The 12002-nt window shown below is 37.7% G+C and overlaps 1 protein-coding gene across 1 annotated transcript in view; it reads left to right on the top strand.

Moving 5' to 3' along the window:
- The first annotated feature begins 344 nt into the window (after positions 1–344).
- rad51d (RAD51 paralog D) overlaps positions 345–12002 on the top strand; it is a 35634-nt gene continuing 23976 nt past the window's right edge. Inside the window, exons 1-2 of the mRNA XM_022189118.2 lie at positions 345–789; positions 887–948. Of these exons, the coding sequence (XP_022044810.1) occupies positions 708–789; positions 887–948 (144 nt within the window). The 5' untranslated portion in view covers positions 345–707. The remainder of the gene's footprint in view (positions 790–886; positions 949–12002) is intronic.

The following is a 12002-nucleotide window of genomic DNA, read 5'->3' on the forward strand; positions in this document are numbered from 1 at the left end:
ATTATTTTGTTTTCTTTCATTTCATTTCACATGTGAAATGTTGAATCAAATGTGTTTTTTTTCGATTTTTCTTGTTTGGGTGGGTGTATATCTTGACAAATATAAACTTTGGTGTGCTGCTGCTGTTATTCTTTGTTGACAGAATCAAATCCATTTTTGTAATTTATTACAAGCTGCAAATTTGAACAAAAACAACTTTATGTCACTATTTAATTGAAATAAAAAAAATACACGAAATACTCAAAATATATTTCCCAGCAATACTGGCAAAAATAAACAACTCCCAAACACTTTCAGGGAAGAATACTACATTACCCGAAAGGCAGTGCGTGCGAACTTTCCTACGGCAAGCAACAGGTTACAGGCTGCTTAAGCTTTCACGTAATGTTTATAAAACTAGTCAGCGTGAAGCGCTGTGCAGTTGGTGAACGAAGTCGAAGCTAAGTTGAAAACGTTTGGTCATGTCGTTAGTTTGAGTAATTACGGTTTAAATTTTAGGAAGAGCTTCAAGAAAGTCGCTGACAGCGTCTTCAACGACCACACAAGGAGAAAAGTTTGCTAAAGTTAGCCGCGAAGCTAAAAACAACCAGCAGCGTTAGCTCAATACAGCTGTAACTAGCAGCATCCTCAAAGTTAGCTGCGTTTTTATAGATGCTGTATCGTATGAATTAAGATAAATATGAATTGGTGATTAAAAATGTGAGACCATGGTGGTCCTAAGAGAAGGTATGTGTCCTGGACTGGATGCAGGTTTACTTCGGGACCTGCGTGCTGCTGATGTTAAAACAGGTCAGTTTATGTGAAAAGTAGTATTTTTTTAGTTTGAGGATGCTTCATTCTATTTAAACTGACTGACAATAACACACGTGCCTTTTTGTTTTCGTAGTGGAGGACCTAGTCTCATCAGACACGGAGGAACTTGCTCGGAAATGCTCTGTGTCCTACAAGGTATGTGACTTACGTTTAATAAATATGGAAAGATGTCTGATTGCCATGCAGGACGTAAACACTGCCAGTTACCCCAACACGCTGCACCCACTGCACCCAGATGCTGCCATGGAATAAGCCCCTTAAAACCCAGAGCATTTCCTTGTTGCAACTATTTCCTTTCACTTGTTAGAAGGAATTCAAATGAAAACCAGAAAACACCCACATTTTTATACTTGGCATAAACACAGCCGAGTGGGATGATTAGGCCCTGACCAATATCATGCTGATCTTAGGCTCACTTTCTCCCACACACAGCATTGTGTAAGTGGTTTATATCTAGTGGGATACTTCTTTTTTTTCTAAGTCACTCATAGTGGAGGCTGACCACCTACAGGGCTTATTTTGTATTCCCATGGCAATCGAGCCGAGGTCATCTGGTTAACAAGCTGGGCAAAATTGTTTTACGCTACAGGTTTACATCAAGGTTGAAGATCACATTTGCTTCCCATCTGTTTTGTATATTTTCTTCTATGTGTGCAATTACAGCTAGACATACTGTTTCCTGTGTAGCAAAAGGTAGTGTCTTATATGAAATAGTGTGCATACAGTAAACAATGAAAAAAAAACAAGTTTTAGCTAGCAGAAAAGTAAAAACCTGCTTCTTGATTCTCCCACAAAGTCCTTCATTATCAGTTTGAACCTGTGGAGAGAGGTCAGCTCTCTTAGTTTTAAATCATTGTGCAGTGGGAACCACAAAAAGAGAGCAGAGATCATGAAAGAAATTCTGACTAGCTCAGAACTGACCTTATGGGCAGATAACAGGAAACTATTTTTTTAGATCATAGATAGTGCTTTCCACCAAAACTTTTCAGAAATATAAGCGCGCAAATAATCATGAAGGAATCCCAGAGGGAGCCGTATAGATAAAAGTGTGTCAGTGAATAATTGCGTGGGTGGACAGGGCATCGAAGTAAACCCAAGCTTTCGTGGTAAAGAAAGATGACTGTCAGCATTTCAGTCAGAGAAACGTTCTCTGTGGCCATAATGTCTGCACATACAACCTGGGCAAGTATAGGAGAAGAGCGTTGCCACCCCGAGGGCTTGAAAAGCTCAGAAATTACAAGAAAAAGTTTAGACAAGTGTAAAATGTATTGCACTCTCTTCATACTTGGAGGAAAATTTCCATGTTATCTGCATGTCATTAAGCCTTCCTGTGATTTTTAGACCCCATGCCAACTCTGATCTTGATCAAGGTGAGTAGTTTGAATAGTTAAAATCCCCTCCAGACATGTGCAAAGATGTAGGAAAAAAACAAACACTCCGCTCTGAATAAGAATTTGACATATGTAATTTTTCTATAATATAATGAAGGTTTAAAATTACATCTACACCTTCTAAATCTTTAATAAATTCAGAATCTGTGAATGCACAATTATTATTTTTTTATTGAGCAAGTTCAGCTACTGGTTGCAGGTTTTCTTTTACATCCTCATTGTTTGCAGTGCAGTGTTTAGATTTCCACAAGTCACAAGTCCTGTTTGCAGGTAGAAACATCAAACTCTGGTGGTGTCAACACAGACATAAAGGTGCTTTTTCTGTACATTTTGGCTCTTTTCCCACTTGCAAAAACAGCTTTAGGCTGCTGAAAATTGACTTCTGAAGTGATATTCTGAAATTGCAATGTTAATGTTTAGACAACAAAAAAACTGTAGATGTCCATGTTTGCTTCCTGGTCGGGCCTTATCAGTCACTGCAACTATGCAACAAACCCTCTGCTACCTGTTTGCACCGGAACATGTGTGCCCCTTGTTCATAAATAGTCATATGTTAGGTGTTTTCAGGTGTGTTAATATTAGGAACGTGACTAAACACTAATATCCCAGTTGATTAAATAGAATTTCCAATTGAGATTAGTCTTAAACACTCAGAAAACCAACAAATTTGAGCACAATTTAATCGAAAAGGTTAAACATTATCCCCAAAAGATTTTTCATGTAGCTCTGGATAAACCATTTGAATCCAACACTTGATCATTGCATATTATCCCACAAAGCATGACAACATCTCACAGAATTAGAGGAGAATCTCCCATATTGTGCTTCTTTAATAAAGCAAATTTATTTAAAGTGTCACACGTCCCCACAGTGTGTCTTCACTGCAACTGTATAATACCTGGTTTATTCCTGTTTTCAGTGGAGTTTTTTGTTGTAAAAACCAATACGCTGCTTCAGAGCGAACCCGCTGTTGGCGTCTTTAAGCTGGACAACTATTACCTAGTTATGTGCTACACAGCAGCTGGCTCAAATTCCTCCATGCTTGTAAAAGCTGGTGAGCTAACCACATGTAGGTGGTCTTGAGGCATGGCAGAAGAGCTTTAAAACACAATAAAAATGGATTTCACTATGTGAGACCTTTAACAAACAACATATAAAACACCTTGCAGGTTAACATTGCTCCTCTGTATGACGCTTTATTCAGACACAGCCTATACCTGTGTTTTTATTTGATGGTTTTATGTCAGGTCAAGGTAATGGTGTTGTACATTAATAATTAGTTTAACTGACTCGTATTTCTGGTTTAGATGACAAGTTATGCCGAAAAAGATATTTTTTTTGTCTAATTGAACATATTTATTACATTAAAAATGCAATTCTACAATGAAAACATATATGTGCAGATGTAGCCGGAGGTTTTTGTTGTGGAACTTTCAGCAGACTAACCTGAAAACAACCCTCTTGTGTCTGAACATACACTACCGTTCAAAAGTTTGAGATCACTTAGAAATGTCCTTATTTTTATTATTTAGAACAGCTTTAGCTAATACAGAGCAACTTTAACTCATTTTCGAGCAGCATTAACTGATATAGAGCAACTTTAGCTTATATATAGTAACTTTTACTAAAATGGAGCAACTTTAAGTGATATTGAGCAACTTTTACCAATAATATCAACGTTAGCTAATGTAGAACAACTTTAATTCATGTACACTAATGTTCAAATGTTTGGAGTCGCTTAGAAATGTCCTTACTTTTTGAAAGAAAAGCAGGTTTCAGTGAAGATGGCATTAAATTAATCAGAAATACAATCATACAGACATTGTTAATGTGGTAAATGTCTGTTCTAGCTGGAAACAGCTCATTTTTAATAGAATATCTACACACAGAGGAACATTTCCAGCAACCATCACTCCTGTGTTCTAATGCTACGTTGTGTTAGCTAATGGTGTTGAAAATAGTGCTGTGCAACGGTTAGAATTATTAATTGTGATTCATCACAATTAATCAGATTAAATAATGAAATTTAAAAGTAGTGTATTCTACACTTTTATGTTAAAAGTACTGCTATAGGAACAAAAATGACATTTGGTTTGAAAACACTTTAAACAAATAAAATGCTTTTAAAGAGCAGTATTTTCTTTCCACAGCAGCAGTTCAAATATTTAATGTAAATCTCAACCTAAACATTAATGTAATCACATCAAACCAAACCAAAGGTTCGTATTTGCCACGGCAAGGACATTAACGTTTTATCTGGTTTGTTATGGAAAAACAAGTTACCCTCAGAGTAGAGAGCCACAATCATAACATGATAACAGGAACCTTCCCAGCAACAGCAAATACATCTGTATTTTAATTTTTCTCTGAACAGGTACCAGAAGAAACATTTTTCTTTTTATCAGGGAGCAGCAGAAACAGTCTGTTCAGGAGCAGCTGTCCTTGTTAGTGAGTTGAAGTGGTCGAACACAAAAAAGTACACAGCTGGGACTGACTGTGCAGAAGACTTTTTAGTCTGTGAAGTCCATGTTTGTACCTCTTTTTTGGCCTTTTTAGGCTGTAATATATTGGACAATGGAGAGTGACAGGAAATGTAGAGAGAAGAGCAAATGGCTGTGGGTTGGACTCGAACCCATTCAATTCAGTTCTGTTTGTATAGTGCCAATTACAATATAGACCGTCTCAACACGCTTTACAGAACCCATATGCTGGAACCCGTGGCCACTGCGTTGGGAGCTTTAGTCCTGGTTAGTATCGTTACACACATACAACCTTCCAGTGATGCAGGATGAGGCTCATACGTGCCGCCATTTGTTGCGATTACAGGATGTTCCTCAGACCGACATCTTCCACAATACTAATCATAATGTAGTGTATTGCTGACTACTTCCCTGTGGTATTTGTTAGCTTGTCTTGTTTTAGTTTCTCTTATTTCTCACACACGCCGCATCCAACCCGTCTGCTGAAGCCTCCACTGTTAGTTTGGGTGAGATGTGATGACCCCCATCCCAATTCCTGATCAACATCCAGCCCTTCTGTGATCCATGGTTTGTCTGTGTTTTCAGATCCAGTGAGCAACAGACTTTCACAATAATATTGTAGTGACCCTCTGTGATGGATGAGTGAGACTTTATCTCGTTCTCTGGTCGTTTATTGAACCTTCACACAGACTATTGTTGGTCGTAGCCAACACCAAAATGACTACAACAACCTTGTAACTTAACTCCAGAATTATCCACCTTTCCTAGCTCTCTCTCGCTCAACACACACACTACTGCTGACTCTGAGCCAATCAGAGGTGAGCTAACGAAACATGGCACATACATTACATTAGGTAAATCTCGAACTGAATAATAAACATTGAAGCCGCAACACCAACAACAATATTAGTCCACTACAATAATAACATTAATAAAAAAATTGAGTTCATGCACAATAAAATAATTGTCGGCGTTAATTAATACTTAACTGGTATTTCTGTGTTAACGTGCCCAGCCCGAGTTGAAAGGCTAATTGATGTTTAGAAAACCCTTGTTTAATTATGTTAGCACATGAATAAAAGTGTGAGTTTTCATGGAAAAGATGAAATCGTCTGAGTAACTCCAAACTTTTGAACAGTCGTGTACATCATCCTGTTCAGCGAAGGTCAAGCATCCAATAGAAGCTACAACGTCCAAAATACATTTCGGACTTCAGAGGGACTTCAAAGATTTTCCCCATGAGATCATTATGTTTTTCAAACCTGCAGCAGCTTCAGGTTCATCCCAGTGGCTGAGCTGCACTTTCAGCCTGCAGGCATCCCATGAGCTGAAACCCAGCATCCCTGTGGTCCATGAGCTGCTCATTTGAACCATTGTTTTGTGCACACATTACAACGACTAGCAGGTCAACGCCGGTCAGCTGTACAGACGCATTTATATGAGCGACGCACCTTCCTGCTGTTCTGTTCGAGCCGCACAAGGTCTAACAATGGTGAAAACACACCTCTCTATTGAGTCCACGTTTTAAATTGGGGCACCAACATTCCCACTAATTGAGACCCAACAGATTTGGCTTATTTGCCTAAATAAATTTCAGCTGGTGGGCATGAAGTCGAGCAGGAAATCCTTTCTGCCCAGAAGGGGAGACTAATCGGAGTGTAAGTCTGCTAAACAACATTAATTGGTCTTTCTAGAGAGAGCTGGACTCCTCGACACATTTTTTTGCCGTATAATTTCCATGCCGAGCAGATCAGCCCCGTGATTTAGTGCAGTAGATTAATATCATGTTGCAGGATCCAGTGGCGGCTAATCTTTGCTGTGAGCTTTAAACTGCAGGTTAATTCAGAGTTCTTTAAGCGGTACCATGCTCATTTAGCTGATGATTTTATGGGATGACGGAATCGGAGAGCAAATAGTCAGGATCTGACTGATCAATTGATCCGTCTTATTGTATTCTACCCACAACCTCCTCAGATCAGAGAGCAGCAGAGAAATTAATAAACTAGACCTCTTCAGTGCTGTTTTGGTAAACAGAGCTTTTGCCGCCATATATAGAAATTTGAAAAAAGATCTCAGACCAGTAATAACATATTTCCTTGCAAGCTAGTGTAGCCCACAAGCTAACAGTCAGCTGTAGCTCAAGTCACATTTAGTCACATTTACTTACTATTTCACCAGCAAATTGTGGAAATATGTAATTATAGAACAATAACAGGGAAGAAAGAAGGCTTTTCTCAAATATTTGGTCCACTAACTCCCTAAAATCCAAACATTGTTTGGTTGTTTGTTGCTTCTCTTATAGTTTTTACTCATTGTTGGCTAATTTTTCCAAATTAAAGTTGAGGTTTCTTGAATATTTATGTTACAAAAATTTAGAAACCTGTAATCAATACTGGAAAAATGGTGGTTGTACAGATCATACATATTTTTACACAGACAATTTATTTTCCGTGGTCCATGCAAACACAGCCTGCAGTTCAGCCGAGTAGTTCCTGAATTTTTGTCATGTGACTGTTGGTCGCCTCTGACTGACTCATGGCTTTCTAGTTTCACAGAGGAGTGCAGAGGTTGTTTTTTTTTAATGTATTGAATCTGGTACTGCAAATGATTTATTTTTGACTTTTTTTTTAAATTAAATACGCAGAATAGATGAAAAAGTTTTTTTTTTAAGGTTGTATCTATACAGTTTTCTCAATGGAATGTACACCTCACATGATTAGTTCAAGGACCAGAAGAAAGTTGAAAATCTGACAACTGTTATGCTTATGTTTTGTTACTCCACCGAGGAACACGGCTTAGTTATGTGACGATCGACCTTGATCTGTCTGTCTGTCTGTTAGCAACATTACTCAAAAATCTGCTAACAGATTTGGAAGACATTTTCAGGGAAGGTCAGAAATGACACAATGACCAATTGATTCGATTTTGGCAGTGATGCTGCATTTCTACAAAAAAATCAGCATTTCTGACAATGCCATATGGGAGAATGAACAGCCTTGGCAGAATACGGCACTCTTTGAGTGCTCTTCTAGTTTTCTGGATGTGATACAGGCTTTTACAGATAGGGTCTGTAATTTTGTATTTTTTGTATTTTTTGGGCATTAAGAGGATTAATTAAACATATGTAAACCATAAACATACAAATGCATACATACTTTTGATGAAGTTTTGTGCTGCTAGAGATAGATAGAACTCATCAATGTCTTGTGCACCATGACAAAGTAATACTACAATAAAACGAAACAGAAATGCATGAAAGTTGATTTTTAAATTTTTTTTTTTTTAAATAAAAGTCAAATAAACCTTAAATCAACATGCAGTGCCTACAGGTGTTACTAATATTTGACAAAAAAGATGGCGCTATATATTATATAGTGGGGCCAATAAGTATTGGGCAACTTAAAAATTTCCAAGTTCACCCATTTAAAAAGATTAGAGGTTTGTAATTTTCATCATAGGAACACATCAAGCGTGAGAGACAGAATGTAAAAAAAAAATTTCCAGGAAATCACATTGTATGATTTTTAAAAAAATTTTTGTGAAAATGGGTGGCCAACAAGTATTGGGCAGCTAGAAAACAAACAACTCTTCTGTCCCTCACAGACCAGTCACTTGTTCTTTAAGAAGTTATTCCGGCCTCCACTCGTTAACAGTATGAATGGCATCTGTTTGAACTGATTAGATGCATAAGAGACACCTGAACACACCTTCAAACTGTCACACTCCAGTCTTCACTGTGACCAAGACCAGAGAGCTTCCCAAAGACACCAGAGATAAAATTGTACAACTGCACAAAGCTGGGATGTGTCAAACTGCAATTGGTAAACAATTTTGTGAGAAAAGATCAACAGTTGGAAACATTATTAGAAAATGGAAGAAGTATAACATCACTGACAATCTCCCTCACAGTGGGGCTCCATGCAAGATCTCACCTCGTGGGGTTCAAACGATCCTGAGAACAGTGAGAAATCATCCCAGAACTACACAGTGGGAACTGGTCAATGATTTGAAGACAGCTGGGAACACCGTCACAAAGATGACAATAAGTAACACACGACGTCGTCATGAGGTGAAATCCTGCATTGCCTGAAAGGTTCCCCTACTACACAAAAATCATGTAAAGGCCCGTCTGAAATTTGCTAAAGACCATCTGGACGATCCAGAGGAGGATTGGGGGAATGTGATGTGGTCGGATGAGACAAAAATTTTACTTTTTGGTTTAAACACCACTCGCCGTGTTTGGAGGAAGAGGAATGCTGAGTTGCATCCCAAGAACACCATTCCAACTGTGAAGCATGGGGGTGGAAATATCATACTTTGGGGATGCTTTTCTGCAAACGGGACAGGAAGACTGGTCCGTGTCAATGGCAAGATGAATGTGGCCATGTATTGTGACATTTTGGGTAAAAACCTCCTTCCCTCGGTCAGAGAACTGAAGATGAAACGTGGCTGGGTCTTCCAGTATGATAACGATCCAAAGCACACAGCCAGGAAAACCAAGAAGTGGCTCCGTAAAAAGCATATCAAGGTTCTGGAGTGGCCTAGCCAGTCTCCAGACCTCAACCCAATCGAAAACCTGTGGAGGGAGTTGAAACTCCGTGTTGCCAAGCGACAGCCCTCAAACATCACAGCTCTAGAGAAGATCTGTGCAAAGGAGTGGGCCAAAATACCAACTAAAGTGTGTGTAGATCTGGTCAAGAACTACAGGAACCGTTTGACTGCTGTCATTGCCAACCAAGGCTACATTACAAAGTATTAAAAGTAACTTTAGCTGACTGCCCAATACTTATTGGCCACCCATTTTCACAAATAAATTGTTTAAAAATCATCATTGATGTGTTCCTATGATGAAAATTACAAACCTCTCTTTTTAAATGGGTGAACTTGGAAATTTTTAAGTTGTCCAATACTTATTGGCCCCACTGTATATATTTTATTATTGACATTTTTGGAACTACTATGTACACAAGACTGGCCACATCAGCTCTAGAAAGATATTTCACCATGCTGAATGTATCCTAAACTCTGTGTATTGCTTTTGAAGCCATTTTGTTGGTCAAGCATGTTTTATTTGCTCTCAGTCGTTCTAATTTGCTTCCATACTTGTCTGTACTCTCCTCTGTGTAAACACTGCCTGCAGTTCAGCTGAATAGTGAAATGAGACATGTAGAATAAAGTTATTTTGATGAAATATGATTTTACACTTAGATTAAATAGAAATGCAAGCACCATCAGAAATAAAAAAAGATTCCTTCTGTTTTCACAGTTTAACACTAATAAATGATGTCATTTTGATTTATTTTATAAAGATAATTTCCTTTTTTTTGAAGGTTAATAGGAACAAAGAATAAGAACATGGATTTTTTTTTTAGCCAAGTTTTTAGGTCACATCTTCAAAGGAAAGAGGTTGTGGCACCACTATGTTGGCTGATGGATTTATCAGTGTAAAAGCCCATCAGGTAATGAATCCTGGTCTTCTCTACCATCACTGTGGGTAGTCTAGTGGTTAACGTTGGCCTGAGACGATCTGTATTTCCCTTCGTAATGAATGAATTTTTAAAAAAAAAAACAAGAAATGTGTGACTTTTCTTTGTGCAACTTTTATTCATTTGCCGGGACTGCGGTTCTCATGCAACTTTAAACAGCCTAATAAGACTTGCCAGCCAATTGTGTGGAGAGTAGCTTCATTTCTGCAGCTGTCGAGTCTTCACAAAGGGCAAAATTTACAGCAGGGAGCAATGAGCTCAGTCCTAATGGGAAAAATATATCCAGACACTCCCCCTGTGGTCTGGTTGTCCTCATGGGAGGTGAGCTGTGGTTTAATCTATTCCTAGATCAATGCTGACAGGGTCATAATTATGGATCTGCGACACACATATTGTTGTAACTGACTAAATCTGTTGTCTGTTGGTGTTTTACTTAGTTTGTTTTAAATGGGCAGGAAATGTGACGGGTGTATGTAGGGCAGTGCTTGTTATCGGTGTAGCTGGGAGAAATCAAAGTGTTCCTCCTACTTTAACACAAACTCTTTAGAGATTTAGTTGATTTCAAACTCGCACATTTTAGTCTTTCTTTCTTTTCATTATCTAAACAGTGTCCTGAACTAGCTGCTGAACAGAAAGAGTTACCAAAAGTTAATCTGATTGATAACTGACAAATTACTAAAATTATGGTGAAAAAAACATCTGCTATTTTCTTCATGCAACATCTTTTAGTACAAAAGTTAAGTGTAAATGGGAGGGGGAATACAAACATCAGAGAAACAGGAGACTTGAAATGTTGGAAAACTTTGATAATATTGCTAATAGATGCAATGGCAGGCCTTTTCTTTACCAAAAAATTCATGTATGAGTTCATAAAATGACTGAATCTAGTGTTTGTAATGTAATTGGATCCATATGTATTCCAATATATTTTGAATTGTCACCTGGTGCCTGAATTTTGGGCTTTCCTTTACACGACTTAACACATTTTCACTGTAAAAGAATGAATGAAAGGCAGAGTTGGTGCATAAATATTCATCAGAGTTACTTTTCATACTGGAGAAAAAGCATGCTTGACCGCTGGTTCTACTTTAACACAATACAAACACAAAATCTTTTCTGTTTTCCTTTATTTCAAACAAAATATTAGTGTTTCTTCCCTTGCAGTAACTAAACAGTTTCCTGAATTAGTTGCTGCACAGAAGAATCACCAACAATTAGTGTAATAATTGATTATTTTCTGAAATTATTATGAAAAAGTCTGCTTGTTACAACATCTTAAATATAAGAATTTGTAAATGCGTGTGATACAAACATGAGGGAAGTGTGAGAATTTAGAAAACCTCTCTATCCATTACCGAAAAACTAAATAATGCCTCAGGTCATTTTTTTCCTCAAAATTTGAATTAGTAGCTGATTAAACCACTGAAATCTATTGTTTAAAGTGTAATTATTGCTTTAAATTATCACCTGGCGCTTGAATATTGTGTTTTTATTGATATTTCCAGCAAAAATCGATACAGAAAGTGTCGAATTGGTGCATAAAGGTTCACCAGAATAAATAAAGGAGCTGCTTGTCCTACTTTAACACAATACAAACACAAAATCTTTAAACTTTTCCTTTATTTCAAATTGAATATTTTTAATGTTTCTCCCGTTGTAGTGTCTAAAGAATTTCCTAAACTAGTTGCTGAACAAAAACAACAACAGAGGAGTTAGTTAATGTATTAAAACAAACAAACAAACAAACAAACTCATGGCCATGTCTAAAAATTGGCTTGCAGTGTCTTAAATTCGAGGACTTGCATTGCCGAGAGGAAACAAGGCGGGTTTGT

The sequence above is a fragment of the Acanthochromis polyacanthus genome, chromosome 17 (genome assembly GCF_021347895.1).
Source record: "Acanthochromis polyacanthus isolate Apoly-LR-REF ecotype Palm Island chromosome 17, KAUST_Apoly_ChrSc, whole genome shotgun sequence".
NCBI classification, from domain to species: Eukaryota; Metazoa; Chordata; class Actinopteri; family Pomacentridae; genus Acanthochromis; species Acanthochromis polyacanthus.